This window comes from Triticum urartu, chromosome 7A (assembly GCF_056163025.1).
Source record: "Triticum urartu cultivar PI428250 chromosome 7A, HENAU_Tu73, whole genome shotgun sequence".
NCBI classification, from domain to species: domain Eukaryota; kingdom Viridiplantae; phylum Streptophyta; class Magnoliopsida; order Poales; family Poaceae; genus Triticum; species Triticum urartu.
Window position 1 is genome coordinate 133,487,548 of NC_141879.1, and position 19,705 is coordinate 133,507,252.

General features: G+C 46.1%; 2 protein-coding genes across 12 annotated transcripts; one reads left to right on the plus strand and one right to left on the minus strand.

Annotated features, from left to right (window-relative positions):
• Nucleotides 1-11,548: 11,548 nt before the first annotated feature.
• On the plus strand, nucleotides 11,549-13,876 carry LOC125532441 (uncharacterized). The gene is made up of 4 exons (XM_087537016.1): nucleotides 11,549-11,605; nucleotides 12,307-12,802; nucleotides 12,894-13,121; nucleotides 13,214-13,876. The coding sequence occupies exons 2-4, from the start codon at nucleotides 12,313-12,315 to the stop codon at nucleotides 13,576-13,578; spliced, it is 1,083 nt and encodes a 360-aa protein (XP_087393142.1). The 5' UTR covers nucleotides 11,549-11,605; nucleotides 12,307-12,312; the 3' UTR covers nucleotides 13,579-13,876.
• Nucleotides 13,877-14,760: 884 nt separating this feature from the next.
• Nucleotides 14,761-19,172, minus strand: LOC147958533 (uncharacterized). 11 transcript variants are annotated; one of them, XM_087536441.1, is made up of 7 exons: nucleotides 18,506-19,172; nucleotides 18,010-18,104; nucleotides 17,643-17,708; nucleotides 17,478-17,543; nucleotides 16,705-16,751; nucleotides 16,415-16,519; nucleotides 15,249-15,309 (listed from the first exon to the last, which is right to left on the minus strand). In XM_087536441.1, exons 1-3 carry the CDS (start codon nucleotides 19,170-19,172, stop codon nucleotides 17,643-17,645), a joined length of 828 nt encoding a protein of 275 aa, XP_087392567.1. In that variant the 3' UTR covers nucleotides 15,249-15,309; nucleotides 16,415-16,519; nucleotides 16,705-16,751; nucleotides 17,478-17,543. The 11 variants fall into 11 exon arrangements, with proteins under 11 accessions (XP_087392556.1, XP_087392557.1, XP_087392560.1 ...); XM_087536440.1 differs by having other exon boundaries at nucleotides 16,705-16,841; XM_087536439.1 differs by having other exon boundaries at nucleotides 16,705-16,846.
• Nucleotides 19,173-19,705: the final 533 nt, after the last annotated feature.

Here is a 19,705-nt window from a genome sequence, read left to right on the forward strand (position 1 = left end):
TAGTACCTGGTTAGGAAGGAAAGGTGTGCAAGTTATTAAAGTCTTTATATGGCCTTAAACAAGCTCCTAAGGAGTGGCATGAGAAGTTCGAAAGAACATTAACTGCTGCCGTCTTTGTAGTAAACGATGGTGACAAGTGCGTGTACTATCGCTATGGTGGGGGCGAAGGAGTTATTCTTTGTCTGTATGTCGACGACATATTGATCTTTGGAACCAAACTTGATTTAATCAAGGAGGTTAAGGATTTCTTATCTCGCTATTTTGAGATGAAGGATCTAGGAGTAGCTGATATTATGTTAAACATCAAGCTGTTGAGAGATGAGAATGGTGGGATCACACTGCTTCAGTCTCATTATGTGGAAAAGGTCTTCAGTCGTTTTGGGTATAGCGACTGCACGCCTTCTCCAAATCCATATGATGCTAGTGTGTTGCTTCGAAAGAATCGACGGATTGCTAGAGATCAACTGAGGTATTCTCAGATTATTGGCTCGCTTATGTATTTGGCAAGTGCCACGAGGCCTGACATCTCTTTTGTTGTGAGCAAGCTGAGTCGGTTTGTGTCAAAACCGGAAGATGATCATTGGCATGCGCTTGAGAGAGTTATGCACTATTTGAAAGGCACCGCGAGCTATGGGATTCACTACACCGAGTATCCAAGGGTACTAGAGGGTTATAGTGACTCAAACTGGATATCTGATGCTGATGAGATTAAGGCCACAAGTGGTTATGTTTTTACACTTGGTGGTGGCGCTGTTTCCTGGAAGTCTTGCAAGCAGACCATCTTAACGAGGTCAACTATGGAAGCAGAACTCACAGCATTAGACACCGCCACTGTTGAAGCAGAGTGGCTTCGTGAACTCTTGATGGACTTACCTATGGTTGAAAAACCAATACCCCCTATCCTGATGAACTGTGATAATCAAACTGTGATCGTCAAGATAAACAGTTCTAAGGACAATATGAAGTCCTCAAGGCATGTGAAGAGGAGACTAAAATCTATCAGAAAATTGAGGAACTCTGGAGTTATTACGTTGGATTATATCCAAACGTTGAAAAACTTGGCAGATCCCTTCACAAAGGGTCTATCACGTAATGTGATAGATAATGCATCGATGGAGATGGGTTTGGGACCCACCGCATGAGTTGTCCATAGTGGTAACCCACTCTATGTGATCGGAGATCCCGTGAAGTAGAAGTGGGAGACAAGCTGTTGGTCAGCTGGGAGGAGAGTATTCCTATATTAATTATCCCACTCCATGAAGATGCAATACTCTCCTGATCTGCATGGCAGGTTGATACTTATCTTAATGTGTTCCAAGTGGCTTATTCGGGTAAGCAGAGATGTTGTCCTGCAGAACATCTTCTGAGGAACACACCTATATGAATTTGACTGTTAACGTCGCAGTCTGTGAGAATTGGGTGTTCTTTAATAAATTCATGAAAGGCCCTGGAGTATGACGTATACGCTCCACCCGCGGGGAAGCCTTGCGGCAGCCCAGTATCGGTCAAGAATTTGTGTGAAACTAGTTTCACAGAAAACTTGTAGTTCAAGGCATAGTCCACTATTCAAGTTGTGATCTAGTGTAGCATAAATTTCTAAGTGGAAGTTTAACTTCACAGTCTCCACTAAGCACCGATATATAAAACAATGTTTTGGAACTAAATCATGAGATGTGCCAATGAGACTTTGTGGGGGATTGTTGGAATTTTGCTAGTAGGCCTTTGGCCCAAAGCCCAACTAAAATTTTGAAATTCTCTTGGCCCATTCATGCACACATGTGAGTGGAGTGAGTGAGGCTAAAGTTTAGTCCCACCCCGGAAGTTGAGAGAGAGTTGCACCTCTTTATAAGGTGAGCTCATCTACCACTTGTATGAGCATGAGAAGAGGAGACCTACACGCGCGCTCCTCCTCCTCGCTCACCTCGCCACGTCACGACGCGCCGCGGGTTGCGGGATTGAGCCGAGCCGAGGACAGAGCTATGCACGTTGTCTATATTTTTGCTGCATGGGAAAATTAATGAGTCATTAATTAATAATTAACGGAAGCGTTAATTACTGAACCGTTTCTGATTCTTTTGGATCGTGACGACTCGGATGTGGGGTTTACTCCCATGGCCTACCCGGCCCGCACTATATAGTCAGGAAGACGTCTACCCTAGCCGTTGCCGCTTCGTATGGTTTCTCACCACCGTTCCAGATCATTGCGCCGCCAAGCAAGTCTTCTCCATCCCTCCTTCCGGCGTGCACCGCGCGAAGGGACAGCAGGCCTCCGGAACCCCGCCTCTCGTGATCCTGTACCGGAGAGGGGCGATCAGGTTTTTGGGGAGCGCACTCGCGCGACTGCTGGCAGCGATGACTTCGCGAACGACGACTTCTTCCCCGACCTCGACAACCTCGTCCTCGACGACATGGGCGACAACGTCAACGCCGGCGGTGCTGCACCCGCTGCACCGTATGTGATTCTATCCTTCTTGTTTGAGATCGTGGTAGAATTCATGCTTCTAGTATGTGCCCTATATGTGGTATGTTCATCTGCTGTGCTAGTTCGCATGATTAGTTTAATCTCTGCTGCTGTGTTCGTGATTTATCTTCTGTTTATTCGGATTAAATCTCGTAGTAATTTGCTCATATTTCCAACAATCCAAAAACCTGATTATAGGCAATTTACTCCGAGTGGTTTTGCTACGCATCTGAAGCCGCCTGCCTTTAAGGGTGCGCAATATAAGAGGTGGCGCACGAGAGCAGTCTACTGGTTTCAGACCATGGGCTGCTATGATGCCACCAAGGGCAAGCCTGAGGGCGATCTTAATCCAGCACAGCTGGAAGCTTTTGAGAAGATCGATACCCTCTTTAAAGGCGCTCTTCTGAGTGTTCTTCATGACTCCATTGTGGATTCGTATATGTCGTTTGACAACGGCAAGGACATGTGGGCTGCGCTCGAGGCCAAGTTTGGTGCCTCGGACGCCGGCAGCGAGTTGTACGTCATGGAGCAATTCTATGACTACAAGATGACTGATGAGCTCCCTGTTGTACAGCAGGCTCATGAGATACAGTCGCTCGCAAAAGAACTTGAGTACTTCAAGTGTGTGTTGCCGGACAAATTTGTTGCCGGAGGCATCATTGCCAAGCTTCCACCTTCGTGGAACAATTTTGCTACTTCCCTGAAACACAAGAGACAGGAGTTTTCCGTTGCGGATCTCATTGGTACTCTTGATGTTGAAGAGAAGGCGAGAGCAAAGGACACACGTGCTCGAGTTGCTGAGGGAGGTTCTAGTGCCCACATGGTACAGAAGAAGAACTCCCAGCCCAACAAGTTCAAAAACAATAAGAACAAAACTCAGGGCAAAGGCAAGTTTGATACAAAGAACAAGCCATCACATTCTACCAACTTCAAGAAGAATTCTCATAAGAAGGGGAAGGGACTTTGCCATGTCTGCGGTGATCCTAATCACTGGGCTCCGAAGTGTCCTAACCGCTTTGAGGAGCGCGAACATGAGAAGAGCGGCAAGTCCGCTAATGTTGTCATCGGTGATACTGATATGAAGGAATCAGGGTACGGTATTTTTCCTACCATCCTTTCAGTATTTCAATCCCCTGATTGGTTAATTGACACCGGTGCCAATGTACATGTTTGTGCTGACGCCTCCATGTTTTCTTCTTACCAGGCAACAGGGACTTCACCCGTGCTGATGGGGAACGGGTCACATGCCATCGTTCGAGGTGTTGGTACGATCGATCTGAAGTTTACTTCGGGGAAGACTGTGCATCTGAAGAACGTTCATCATGTGCCGTCCATCAATAAAAATCTCGTTAGCGGTTCCCGTTTATGTCGAGATGGTTTTAAGTTGGTTTTCGAATCCAATAAAGTTGTAATTTCTAAGTGTGGACAATTTGTTGGAAAAGGCTATGAGTGCGGAGGCTTGTTCTTCCTATCTTTGTCAGATATTTGCACTAAAGTTATTAATAATGATTGCCACAATAATGAGTCTGATATTTGGCATTCACGACTCTGTCATATTAACTTTGGTTGCATGACGCGGTTAGCCAATATGAATTTAATTCCGAAAATCTCTACTGTCAAAGGCTCCAAGTGCCAAGTATGTGTGCAAGCTAAGCAACCTCGCAAGTCCCATAAGACTGCAGAGGCAAGAGACTTGGCGCCACTAGAGCTTATACATTCTGATCTTTGTGAGATGAATGGCGTGTTGACAAAAGGTGGAAAGAGATACTTCATGACGTTGATGGATGACTCCACTAGATATTGTTATGTGTATCTTCTGAAATAAAAAGATGAGGCTTTGACTTTCTTTAAAAACTATAAAGCTGAGGCAGAGAACCAACTTGATCAAAAAATTAAACGGCTTAGGTCTGATCGTGGTAGAGAGTATTTTTCAAATGAATTTGATCTGTTTTGTGCGGAACATGGTATAATCCATGAGAGGACGCCTCCCTACTCACCCCAGTCAAATGGGGTAGCCGAAAGAAAGAACCGAACTCTAACTGATATGGTTAACACCATGTTAGACACTTCGGGTCTATCCAAGGAATGGTGGGGGAGGCGCTAATGACTGCGTGTCATGTCCTAAACTGAGTTCCCACAAAGCATAAGACCATGACTCCATTTGAGGAATGGGAAAGGAAAAGGTTGAAACTCTCTTACCTACGTACTTGGGGTCGTTTGGCGAAAGTCAATATACCAATTCCCAAGAAGCGCAAGCTTGGACCAAAAACCGTGGATTGTGTTCCTCTAGGCTATGCTTTTCATAGCATCGCCTATAGATTTTTGATAATAAAATCTGAGGTATCCGACATGCATGTTGGTACGATTATGGAATCAAATGATGCAACTTTCTTTGAGGACATATTTCCTATGAAGGATATGTCGAGTTCATCAAATCACGAGATACCTACTCCATCTAGTGAGGAATTCACTGTAATTCCTGAACCCACCATTGCGATGGAACACGTTGAGAATCCTGTTGAGGGTAACAATGGAACTCCTGTGAGGAGTAAGAGACAGAGGACTGCAAAGTCTTTTGGTGATGATTTCATTGTGTACCTCGTGGATGACACACCTAGGACTATTTCAGAAGCCTATGCATCTCCTGATGCTGACTACTGGAAGGAAGCTGTACGTAGCGAGATGGATTCCATCTTAGCTAACGGTACCTGGGAGATCACTGACCGTCCTTATGGGTGCAAACCTGTAGGATGTAAGTGGGTGTTCAAGAAGAAGCTTAGACCTGATGGTACGATTGAAAAGTACAAGGCACGGCTTGTGGCCAAGGGTTATACCCAGAAAGAAGGTGAAGACTTCTTTGATACTTACTCACCCGTGGCTAGACTAACCACAATTCGGGTGCTACTATCACTGGCTGCCTCACATGGTCTTCTCGTTCATCAAGTGGACGTTAAGACGGCTTTCCTCAATGGAGAGTTGATGGAGGAAATTTACATGGATCGGCCAGATGGTTTTGTAGTACCTGGTCAGGAAGGAAAGGTGTGCAAGTTATTAAAGTCTTTATATGGCCTTAAACAAGCTCCTAAGGAGTGGCATGAGAAGTTCGAAAGAACATTAACTGCTGCCGTCTTTGTAGTAAACGATGGTGACAAGTGCGTGTGCTATCGCTATGGTGGGGGCGAAGGAGTTATTCTTTGTCTGTATGTCGACGACATATTGATCTTTGGAACCAAACTTGATTTAATCAAGGAGGTTAAGGATTTCTTATCTCGCTATTTTGAGATGAAGGATCTAGGAGTAGCTGATGTTATGTTAAACATCAAGCTGTTGAGAGATGAGAATGGTGGGATCACACTGCTTCAGTCTCATTATGTGGAAAAGGTCTTGAGTCGTTTTGGGTATAGCTACTGCACGCCTTCTCCAAATCCATATGATGCTAGTGTGTTGCTTCGAAAGAATCAACGGATTGCTAGAGATCAACTGAGGTATTCTCAGATTATTGGCTCGCTTATGTATTTGGCAAGTGCCACGAGGCCTGACATCTCTTTTGTTGTGAGCAAGCTGAGTCGGTTTGTGTCAAAACCGGAAGATGATCATTGGCATGCGCTTGAGAGAGTTATGCACTATTTGAAAGGCACCGCGAGCTATGGGATTCACTACACCGGGTATCCAAGGGTACTAGAGGGTTATAGTGACTCAAACTGGATATCTGATGCTGATGAGATTAAGGCCACAAGTGGTTATGTTTTTACACTTGGTGGTGGCGCTGTTTCCTGGAAGTCGTGCAAGCAGACCATCTTAACGAGGTCAACTATGGAAGCAGAACTCACAGCATTAGACACTGCCACTGTTGAAGCAGAGTGGCTTCGTGAACTCTTGATGGACTTACCTATGGTTGAAAAACCAATACCCCCTATCCTGATGAACTGTGATAATCAAACTGTGATCGTCAAGATAAACAGTTCTAAGGATAATATGAAGTCCTCAAGGCATGTGAAGAGGAGACTAAAATCTGTCAGAAAATTGAGGAACTCCGGAGTTATTACGTTGGATTATATCCAAACGTCGAAAAACTTGGCAGATCGCTTCACAAAGGGTCTATCACGTAATGTGATAGATAATGCATCGATGGAGATGGGTTTGAGACCCACCGCATGAGTTGTCCATATTGGTAACCCACTCTATGTGATCGGAGATCCCGTGAAGTAGAAGTGGGAGACAAGCTGTTGGTCAGCTGGGAGGAGAGTATTCCTATATTAATTATCCCACTCCGTGAAGATGCAATACTCTCCTGATCTGCATGGCAGGTTGATACTTATCTTAATGTGTTCCAAGTGGCTTATTCGGGTAAGCAGAGATGTTGTCCTGCAGAACATCTTCTGAGGAACACACCTATATGAATTTGACTGTTAACGTCGCAGTCTGTGAGAATTGGGTGTTCTCTAATAAATTCATGAAAGGCCCTGGAGTATGACGTATACGCTCCACCCGCGGGGAAGCCTTGCGGCAGCCCAGTATCGGTCAAGAATTTGTGTGAAACTAGTTTCACAGAAAACTTGTAGTTCAAGGCATAGTCCACTATTCAAGTTGTGATCTAGTGTAGCATAAATTTCTAAGTGGAAGTTTAACATCACAGTCTCCACTAAGCACCGATATATAAAACAATGTTTTGGGACTAAATGATGAGATGTGCCAATGAGACTTTGTGGGGGATTGTTGGAATTTTTCTAGTAGGCCTTTGGCCCAAAGCCCAACTAAAATTCTGAAATTCTCTTGGCCCATTCATGCACACATGTGAGTGGAGTGAGTGAGGCTAAAGTTTAGTCCCACCCCGAAAGTTGAGAGAGTTGCACCTTTTTATAAGGTGAGCTCTTCTACCACTTGTATGAGCATGAGAAGAGGAGACCTACACGCGCGCTCCTCATCCTCGCTCACCTCGCCACGTCACCACGCGCCGCGGGTTGCGGGATTGAGCCAAGCCGAGGACAGAGCTATGCACGTTGTCTATATTTTTGCTGCATGGAAAAATTAATGAGTCATTAATTAATAATTAATGGACGCGTTAATTACTGAACCGTTTCCGATTCTTTTGGATCGTGACGACTCGGACGTGGGGTTTACTCGCACGGCCTACCCGGCCCGCACTATATAGTCAGGCAGACGTCTACCTAGCCGCCGCCGCTTCGTATGGTTTCTCACCACCGTTCCAGATCATTGCGCCGCCAAGCAAGTCTTCTCCATCCCTCCTTCCGGCGTGCACCGCGAGAAGGGACAGCAGGCCTCCGGAACCCCGCCTCTCGTGATCCTGTACGGGAGAGGGGCGATAAGGTTTTTGGGGAGCGCACTCGTGCGACTGCTGGCAGCGACGACTTCGCGAACGACGACTTCTTCCCGACCTCGACAACCTCGTCCTCGACGACATGGGCGACAACGTCAACGCCGGAGGTGCTGCACCCGCTACACCGTATGTGATTCTATCCTTCATGTTCGAGATCGTGGTAGAATTCATGCTTCTAGTATGTGCCCTAGATGTGATATGTTCATCTGCTATGCTAGTTCGCATGATTAGTTTAATCTCTGCTGCTGTGGTCATAATTTATCTTCTGTTTATTCGGATTAAATCTCATAGTAATTTGCTCATATTTCCAACATTAACATCTCCACCGAAGCTCCGTGCAAGACGAAGCCGCTCCACCTCCTACCTCTGACTTCCAGCACTGCTCCACAAACGATGCTCCCAAGAGAGAAACGACACCGCAGTGCCGCCATCGTCCGATCTGGAACACCAGATCCTAGGGTTTCCCCCAAAGCAGCACGAGTGGCTCGACAGTAGTTACACGACGATGCATCCATTAAGGTAACAGCGTAGAACGCTGCCATCGCCTGCAAACGGCTCGGTTTTCACCAGCAACCATGTCTCCCCAACTCGCAGCCGGGACTGGATGATGGATCTCAAGATCCGATCACCAAGCCTCTGGCCGGCCATCTCTGACGAAGAAGATGACCACCACCGTTGGCCAGTGAGACGACGCGAGATGAAGTAAGGCGCTGCCAGCGTGCGTCTTGGCCAGCACCACCGGCGCTCGGCCCGTCCCAGACCACGTCTCTTGGCCGAGGGCAACGACAAGCGCTGCCACGACGAGGACGCAGACCGGAAGCCCAGATCCGACCCACCCGCGCGCCGCCACATGGCCACCACCAAGCGCCGTTCAGGGGCCGCCGCGCCACCGTGAGGGACGCCGCCCCACGGGCAGCAGGCGCCAGCCACTGACGTAACACCGCTGCGCGTCACCGGCCGCCGCGAGATCTGCGCGAGAACGACAAGGACGCCCCGCCGCCACCTTATCTCGGGACCACGCACATCAACAACGAAACGGATGGTAGACATTTTAAGCTCAGCCAATCTTCCCGGTGTCAGGCTGTGAGCATCATGGCATGCTACACGTGAGAGCAATATAGATGTACAACTACATGAGGTGCTTGTCTGTAGAGAAGCGACTCGCAGATATAGCTTGCGTCACACGGGCACAACTCTTCCGGGTTGATGATGGATGAAGTGAGCACGTCAGAAACATGTTCGTGATGCAACAACCTCAGAATGGAGGCAAAGATGGCGTTGGATATAAGTTAACCAGGAAGTTATTGCGGCCTAAGCCTCAGCGGATTGAGTTGCTTTGGAAAGAGATTTGGATTTTATTTTATTCTCATGTGAAGGGAATTAGATCTGGGTCTTTGGCAGAATATCAAATTCAAACGTAATTCAGCGAACTCAGTAGTCGATCCAAACTGTGTCCTAGCAGCACACTAGCTAGCCTTTAGCCATTTCCTAATACCTCCCAGTCCCGGTGAATTACTTCTGCCTCTCTCGATGTTTGCAAAAGTATCTATCTATAATATATACCCTCTGTATGCTGGCCAATGTCCATTGGGATTCCCTCGCGCATTATACCACAACAAAGAATCAAGTTCCATTGTGCACTAGCAGTGCATATAGCCAAGTATATATATTCTATGTTAATGATATTTCTCGGCGCCCAGGGGCGTCTCTTCTCTTCACCTTCCTGACGGTTTCTAAGTTCACAAAGAGTACCTATCGGTGAAACCTGCCCATCAGGGTTCAAGTCTCGACGACTTTACCTAGATGTTTGCATTTTTCTAGATTTATTTCAGAATTAAACAGTGTTATTCTTTCAGTGGTAGGCGACGTATGTATCCGTTGATATATAACAAGGCGCCTATAGTGAATTCTCCAGTCACGCGATCTGTTGGTGTAGCACGGTCTCTCAAAGATGCTCAACCTATCTTTATGAAACCTAGTGGTTATTATTTGCATGTAATCCACGTAGCTGGGACGAGACAAGTGTAAGGAATTCCCCTGGCAATGGAGGGATAGACTAGAATATATCTCAATGACGATGATGACCGAATACGAATAACAGAGCATCAAGACCTGCATTGGCTAGTAAACGGAAGAATCTATATCAACTCGATCTTCTGGGAATATTGCATTGGTAATATAAGGCCCCGATGCATGATTATCGTTTTTCGTTGGTGCCACTAGGCTATCTAGCGCATCACTATTGGTTCAAGGCAGATCAATCGTTGATCTGGCAATCTGGCATATAGTGGCAGGGCAGCTGTTGAGCTGATAGTGCCTAACCAACTGAGCTATTGCTCAGTTCGGCCGAGATCATCAAATTAATCAAAACCTATCCATCCACGGAGGGCAAATCACAACAACCTGTGGTTAGGTTACTTGTATCCACCACCCGGGTTCTCAAGCCCCCAAAATTAGTATGGCAACTTATTTATTTGTAGATTTATTTGCAGCGACAGACCGCCCCATAATAAACCATCATTGCCAAGTCCAAACCATGCGTCACTGCTGGTTTTGAGAATTGGCAGTGGACAAGCAATGTTATCACCGATTCCGGGCTAAATCAACAGTGATAATAGTAGTAATTTACTTACGGACTAAGTCTCTCGAAATCTAGAAAAATGAATATTGCTGCAATTAAAACTGAGAGCGAGGTATCTTACTTATAATAGGAGTTTCATGTCCAATCCTAAAAAAACTATAGTGATTTTGGTGAAGAGTGCCGCCCGCAACAACGGAGAGAAGCAATAGGAAGAAAAAAAGGAGTGAATGCTCGGGTTGGAGGAAGGGGAAACATGGTTTTATATTGTGTAGAACCATTACTGCTAGTTCAACCTAAAAAATGACGGTGAGCTAACACTAGTTCTTGGCACAAATCTGTATTGTTAAGCACCACGTCACTGCAGGTTCGTGTCTAACGTAAACCTGCAGTGATTATAGGGCTATCACTTCTACAGTAGTTCTAACCGGCTCAATCATTTGAGGGGGCTATGCTTTAGAAGCAGCAGAACTGGCGGACCACCTTGATTGCCTAACCTGTAGTAGTGCTTCCTCAATCCTGGGATCTATGACCCTAGTCTTTCAATATCTAGTTTTTTTATTGCATGGTAATACGTTCTCATTAATAAGATAAAGATTCAATAACAAGCAACATAAGCACCGACATTATAGGACTGAAGAGATATAATAATCCTACGCAAAATCCAGCGCATGTCCCTCTCCATCAAGGAAAAGGAGACAAATCAGCTCTTCACAAAAGCTCGACGCGACTTCATCTCTGATCAGCAGCCTTACAGACCTTCAAAATAGTTTGCCTGAAGCAGAACCATTGCCGTTGAAAAAATCAGACCGAGGCAACGTGTCCCTGGACACCCCATCAAACTCCAGAGCTGACACCCCTGCACGACTACGAAGTGGATGGAGGAAACCAGAACTATCAGGCTCAAACCACCAACCCAGCACAAGCTGCACCTTCTTACAGCTATCACCGGTGAAAACTTATATTTAGAAATAGAGGAAGTAGTTGTGCACGCTTTAGTATTTACAAGATTGAGTATATGTGTGTATATATGTTTTGTTAAGAGAGAAAAGGTTATCTGGCCCAGGGAGTCACGACATTAAGGCTGGGCCCAACAAGTCAGTCAGGTTGCACGGACCGTTGCTGGCCTCTTGGCCTATAAATAGCTGGGCAGTCCATCATCCATGGCACAACAGCTTCTTCCCCGGGAGAAAGAAAGAAGCTCTCCTCTCTCCATCGGTACAACAAGGTACTACGGGCCTGTTTCGATCTTCATTCGCTCGTTCCATGGCTTTATTTATTTTTCTGTTTCCGTCTTGTTAGATATACTTCATGCATGCATGCATGGTGACAGTTTTTAAAGTAAAAAAATGTGTGAATATTTTTTTTGCCAAGTAAAAAGAATATTAGTTGTTAGCACGAAAATTAGCGCAGAGTCAGTTACGTGAGCAAATCGCACGAGGGAGCCATCCACGATTGGAGATAAAAAAGGAAGGCATGCATGATTTGGGTGCTAACCCCACAAGAGGATTGGCCGCATCTTTTTATTTCCAAAAAAGTAACGATCCTTGGCTAGGCTTTAACTGTGCGTCCTACATTATGGGATTGCATGTAAATCCTAATACGCCTAAGATTTTGGGAAGGAGGGAGTAGCTGTTTAAGTAAATTGAAGATAAGGATATTACTTATTGTAATATTGTGCATGGGAAATCAGTTTGTATATTTGCATACACATGTGTATGTAAATATGTCTTGTTCTACCTACGTATAAGGGGCGTCAATCATATATTGCACGTTGATTAGTGATCATGTTGCTTCATTCTACTGCATGTAGTTGTGCGCGGATCAAGAACAGTAGTCACGTAGGTACGCGGTATACACACACACACTATAATTTTTTAATATATATATATAAAAAAATTATGTTGCCTCCATCTAATTTGGCCACAGATCGAGATGGTGCCTGCAGCTGGTGCCGCTGGTGGCACGAACAATGTTAATGGTGCTAATGGTGGCGCTGGTGGCACGAACAATGTTTCCGGTGCTGCTGCACCGCTGGCCGATTCTTGCCGCAAGCGGCAGCAGCAGCTGCCAACGGTGAAACATCAGTATGCGGAACAATACGAGTATGCATACCCAGCAGCACCGCCATACAGCGGCCCTCCAAAGCCGCCGCCGGCGTATCGCTATTGCTATGGGTATGGTGGACGTGGTTCTGGTGGGTACGGCTACAGCTACGACTACCCCGAGCCCGATGGTATTTGGGATGAACCTGCTGGTGCATACGGCGGCGGCAGATACCACCCACCACAGCCGCCGTATTATCATGGCGGCGGTCGTGGTGGGTATCCTTCTCCTCAGTTTGGTCGGGGAGTTGGTGCTGGTGGCTATAGCTGCTACGGCGGTGGCGGTGGCGGCTATCCTCCCAGTTCATTTCCGTCTGTAGGTACCATCGATACTATGATGCATGTAGCAGCTCAACACACACTACTCATATCACTCAGTTAGTTGTTGTGCTGATTGATGGCTCGATTCAGGAGGAGGAGGCGGCGGCTGTGATGATGGGGTCAGCAACGCTTACGGAGGGCCGCCGCAGGAGAAGCCGCGGATGAGCGTCGGGTGGGTAGCCGCCGGGGGTGCTACCGCCTATGGAGGGTACCAGCACCACATGGGCGGTCGTGGTGGGTATGGTGGAGCTGGTGCTGGTGGCTATAGCTACCACGGCGGTGGCGGCGGCGGCGGCTGTGGTTATCCTCCGACTGCAGGTATGATCGATACTTATGATGCATGTAGCAGTTCGACACACACTACTGATACCACTCACTCAGTTGTTATGCTGACTGATGGGTCGATTCAGGAGGAGGAGGCGGCGGCGGTCATGGGGTCAGCAACCCCTATGGAGGGCCGCCGCAGCAGAAGCCGCACATGAGCGCGGGGTGGCTAGCCGCCGGAGCTGCTACCGCCTACCACGGAGGAGGAGGGCATGGGTACAGGCATGGGCACGGAGGATACGACGACGGCTGTACTTGTTGCGGCGACGGTTACGGTTATGGCTGCCGTGGTTGTGCCCCCCATATGCATATGCGAGGCGAGTTCGAGCACCAAGAGCACACCAATATCAAATACACTGTTCATCCCGACGGTAAGTGCAATGACGCTGCCAGCGGCCCGCCCGTTACAGTGTTAGACAAATGTGCCAGCCAACCAACAAGCGGGGTTTAATATGGACGGACTCCAAGCTCATCACTGTACGGTATGTACACTACTCGATGAGCCTCGATCATGAGACCAGATGGATGCCTTATACTCATCCGTCATGTACGTCCTAAACATTACATATATGTATCTTGTGTTAGGGAATAAAACTATATGTACGTACTTATATGTAATGTAAGCCCGGAGGCTACCAAACGGCGCTCTGGCGTTTTGTGTACGAGCGCTACTGTGGCCGTGCGAGCCATCACATGGTTTGTCATGCTAATAAGCACATGGAACTGAATGACGACCTTATATTGATTGATGTGTTTGTGCGCGCGCGTGCGCGTGCGTGTGCCTAGTGTGTTGATTCTATATATGTATGTGTCCACAGAATAATTGTCCGAAGATATTCCTTATTTCTGTTTGGGAAATCAATCCAAAGGCACCTTCCCGGGAAGGAATCTTTAGTGACCATTATTTTTCCACATTAAAGATGGCGACTAGACCCGTTACTAAATTAATGTAACTAATGCTTGGATATTACTGATGTGTTTCAGACTCGTCCCTAAAGCAATGATGATGGAGAATCAAAAACCCGTCAAAAGCCAGTCACTAATATGTTTATGACGGGAAACCAAAAGTACATCACTAGTATTCGCTTGTGTGACGGATCTTGGTTGTGACAGTTTTTTTAAACCCATACCTAGTGTTGTCATAGACGTATTTCGTAAAACACCTCTCCGATACACGTTTCGAAAATATAAAAACTAGTAAGGTACATGTGCATTGTATGCATGAGATTTGGCAACCAAATTATGAATAAATACCACATTATAGCATGTAAGTTTTGAGTCATATATTCATGATGTAGATGTTCGTTTAATTCTTATAGTTTATCTCGTTCAAAATCAATTAGTTTTTATAAAAAAATTAATCTATTTTAATATTCATGGAATTGTACGTTGCAAAGCATAAAGTAAAAACAAATAATGGCAATTAATGCAAAAATAAATTTGGACAATTATGATACGGAAGATTATAGAACAAAGGAGAAGTGCTTGTGTTTTGAGGTTTGTGCATTATGCTTAAGTTCAACTAGATGACTCGTTGCGCCAATGGCGCAAAGGCCGAGAGGGAGCCAAGTATTGTGAGAATATTTAGACACCTAAGTCAAAAAGCAAATGTGACCAACACTCCCGCATCCTCTGCTTGGAAGCCGCTTTTTCTTACCGGATCTAACATACATACACGATTGTTCAAGAGCAAATTTCAGAGAAAATATAAAACATGGAATGCTAAGTTGTACTATTGAGACCATACCACCATATCTTCATTTAGTTTCTTTGGAAACCTAAAGGTCTAAGAGGATGGTACATGTAAGAAGCCGTGAATCCACAAAAAAAAAAACTAAACTAACTTCCAGATAAACATTTCAAGTTTGGAAGCCACAAAGAAGCAGCCCAGATCTCTCGTTGTAGTGCATGTACATGTCCTTAATCCTGCATCCACAACCCATAATTTTTCAACACCTAAATCCACGAAATCCAACTGAAGGAAATCATGGCAGAAACATGCTTACGTCTTCGAGAAGGACTTCTTGGCATTCTTGTGCAGGGACACAGCAATACTCGCTGCGAGCTGCAGAAGAACCACACAGGCACCTTCCTTCACCTTGCCCTTGAGGAGGAGGGGGGCAACACTTGCAGCGCCGCGACAAGGCTTGCTCCGAGTGTAATCATCAGCATTCTTAGATACCTAAACAAACAATCAAAAAAGAACATGCTATGAGCAATCAAAAAAGAGGAATTATAGTCAGCTAAACAAAACAGACACATATTTTCAAAAGTGAAAAGACAGAACCATCTAAAATAGAGGAACTTGTCGGCACACAACATAAAGCAGCGGATATTGCGCATGCTCACTTAAGGCAACATCTTCAAATAAATATAGCTGCAGAATTTTCCAAACCCTGAAAACAAACTACAACAAGCAACCAAGAAAAATCTGATGTTCTACATACACTGGAAGTATGGATGTTATTCAAAAAAGGAAGGCATCGACAAGTGTAATTATCTCTATTTTAGCTACCAATCCAGAAGACAAGTCTGTTGTTCTACAATAAATATAGCTGCACAATTTTCCAAATCCTGAAAAGAAACTACAACAAACAGCCAAGAAAATTCTGATGTTCAACATACGCTGGAAGCATGGATGTTACTGCAAAAAGGGAAGGCATCGACAAACATAAGTATCTCAATGTTAGCTACCAATCCAGAAGACAAGTCACGTGCTTTTACTCAAGCTTCACACTACCACGAAAACCATGACAAACTTCGAAAAAAGACCAGGTCGAACATATGGAGGCAAAATCATGAAAGAGGTATATGGGTAAGAGCTCACGAAGCAAAGCAAATAGAACAATAAGTAGATCCGGCTTACATGCAGCGCCAGCAAAACCAATAATAAATTTGGACCAGTGCTTCGGCAAGAAATTACTGCACAACAATGGTGACCAACCACAAGCTTTTAAATAAGACTATACTCCACAAGCAAAACAATGAAGAAGCATCTTGTATAAGTTTACTTCATTTGGTCACAATACGTAACCATAAGTATTGATGTGCACAAAACAGGGAAGCACAATTTCTTCAGGCCTAATTTTCACAAATTAGTTCTTACTGATCACTAAATGGCAGCTAAGCATGTAGGTGCTCTGACTATCGCAACTGCTAGTAAACTAAGTAACTAACTATATTTACCAAAATGTACAATGCTCAAGGTCAGGGTTTTTTTTTTTGAGAGATGCTCAAAGGTCAGCTAGGAAGACAAACACAAGGAATAGAGGATGCACACCTGATACCTTCTGAAGTTTGCTTTGGTCTCCTTCTCAAGGGCCAATCCAGAAACATAATCAGCAAGCCTATGTGCCTCCATGCCAGGCTTTCCACCTATAATTGAGAAGCACCTAAAAAGATGAAATTGAAATCAGCCATATATCACAAGTTCTACACAAAGAGATCTCTTATAAAACAAGTATACAAATTTTGCTCACTTCAAGATACTTCAAACAAGAAACCATAGTTTTGAATATGACAACAGAACAGAACTTCGGTTAAACATGACAATGAAAAAAAGCACCATTTTACTTACCATTTCAAACACCATTGTTACCATTTGCCCTAAAGAAATCCCAATACCTTCATCAAAGATAAAAGGAGTCATCATACGCACACGTGCTAGTCTGCTAGATAGTACATTTGAAGTCTGGTAACAGTGAAGAAGGAAACCTGTCCTGCAAGGCATGCAATGTATTCTTTATAAGGAAGAGATGGTACACCACAAATAAAGAAGCAACGATCCCTGTAAAGTGATCTACATTTTGGGAAGGCTTATCCGAACATAATGCATATTTGATACTTAGCTGTGGCAGTACCTCACTGCAATATCCTACAAATAGGCATATTCTCCAGCATAGTGAAATAAATACCTAACTACCTTCCACTGAAACTATTGCAACATAAGTAGTTTTTTGTTCTAGGTCTAAACAAATGAACCCAAGGTATCATGCTCTTGTGTCAAAGAATACCATGTTTTCCTTTTTAATCTTAGTTTATCTAGCCATGTGAAATGCAATTCACCACAAGCATCAGAAGCCAAACATAAAGAAAAGGAGGCAGCAATGAACTAAAAAAAGGACATGCTAATGAATTAGAAGTAAACATATGAATATTCCTAATGGTAGATCTCTCACGAGAGAGTTTCTTATGAATCTTTTTAGCATATATTTTGTTTTAAAATAATAGATACGGTCAACCTTACTATGTCAATACTGGCCTGAATCATAACATAAGAGAATTCAAGTCCATATTTTCGAATATACAGGAAAACGAATTAATCACATAATGGAAGAGCAGACATCTTACCTTCCAATTGGCCCCTAGATCAGACACTTGGGCGGAGCACACCAGCATCATGAGCTTGGCGACGGGCTAGGATTGGCAAAATAACAACCAAGGCAAAATCAAAAGAAATAAGAATATGTGCAATACATAAGCATTTTGCCTGTGTTGCTGTAGAAATGAAACAACCTAGTAACAGTGGCGTACAGTCGCGCTGCCGACACACCACAAGATAAGCCTTGTGAATAAATCCCCCTATTGCAAGAAACAAAAGATGGTTCCAATAAGCAAGCACAATATTAATTTAAGGGAACTATATGTTCCCATGGTACATTCATAAGCTTTGTCCAGCTTTGTACATGCTGTCAATTTTTAGTTCATCTTTATCCTACAACATCCATATATTATACAAAACAAATGGATAACCGAAAAATAAATGGAAATGTACAAATTCTCATTAGCAAGATAAATCACTCCAGCCAACTCTTGCTTCAGTAATGACAACCAACCACCACATACATCCATCCATTATACATAAAGGGGAGAAGTAAATCACCTTGGATGAGAAATAATTAATTATCAAGCTGCTGTAGCTGCCAAACATGCCACAACTAAATACATGAATTCTTCCAATGCAGCTCGCAGAGGCACCTGAGTACACAAAAATAGATAGAATAATGCATCAATTAAAAGGAGCCAAAACAAGCAAAGTATATCACGAACAAAAACAAATGAGGAAAGGGTTCATTGTCGAGTGGTAGGTGCAACATATGCCAACGGGTGGCTTATCATTGTGGGAGCCAGTAAGACGTCGCCGGTGTCTGGAAACGGGATGAGGCGAAGACATGCATGCCGGCGAATCTTACCCAGCTTCGGGGCTCTCCGTGGAGATAACACCCCTACTGGAGAGCCCCGAAGCTGGGTAAGATTCGCCGGCGTGCATGTCTTCGCCTCATCCCGTTTCCAGGCACCGGCGACGTCTTACTGGCTCCCACAATGATAAGCCACCCGTTGGAATATGTCGCACCTACCACCCGACAATTGGCGCCCACCTTGGGGCCAGGTGCACCGTCGTCCGGAGACCTGTTCTGGACGGGAACCCTCTTCCTCCCCAGTGAGCGTAGCCAGCCCGGCACGCCCGATGGCGCTTGCCACGACGCGCTGCAAGGCGTCACCAGCATCAGCGCGGCGAGCAGCCTCGCCAATCTCCTCGACGAAACCCTCATCTCCGACGAGCTCGCCTCCGATGCAGGCACCGACCACCTCGCCAACCTCCTCGGCCAGCTCCATGTCTCCAGCGAGCCCGCTGTGGATCTGGAGTCGGTTGGCTCCACCGACCCGATGCCTGTCGACTCCGACACGGCCTCCTTCGACACCTTCCCCACCAACGTCGCGATCTACAACGACCCGCTTCCTCGGACCGACGGCCGCGATACTGTCACCACCGAAGTGATGGTTGTCGGCCACGGCGGCCCGGCCGACGAGAGCGCCCACGACGCCCCGCACGCGGCGGCCCACGACTTGTCCACCCCCCTCCCGGCTGATGCCGACGACGAAGCACTGGAGGCACGCCGCCTCGCCCTCCTCGCAGAGGGCCGGAGGCTGGCTTCCGTGAGACGCCTCACTGAGGCCTACCAGTGCGAAGCTGACCGCGCCGCCTTCGGCACGCTGGCCCCACAAATGAGGAAAAGGTTCATTGTCGAGTGGTAGGTGCGACATATGCCAACGGGTGGCTTATCATTGTGGGAGCCAGTAAGACGTCGCCGGTGCCTGGAAACGGGATGAGGCGAAGACATGCACGCCGGCGAATCTTACCCAGCTTCGGGGCTCTCCATGGAGATAACACCCCTACTGCAGCTAAGATTCGCCGGCGTGCATGTCTTAGCCTCATCCCGTTTCCAGGCACCGGCGACGTCTTACTGGCTCCCACAATGATAAGCCACCCGTTGGCATATGTCGCACCTACCACCCGACAATTGGCGCCCACCGTGGGGCCAGGTGCATCGTCGTCCGGAGACCTGTTCTGGACGGGAACCCTCTTCCTCCCCAGCGAGCGTAGCCAGCCCGGCACGCCCGATGGCGCTTGCCACGACGCGCTGCAAGGCGTCCCCAGCATCTGCGCGGCGAGCAGCCTCGCCAATCTCCTCGACGAAACCCTCATCTCTGACGAGCTCGCCTCTGATGCGGGCACCGACCACCTCGCCAACCTCCTCGGCCAGCTCCATGTCTCCAGCGAGCCCGCTGTGGATCTG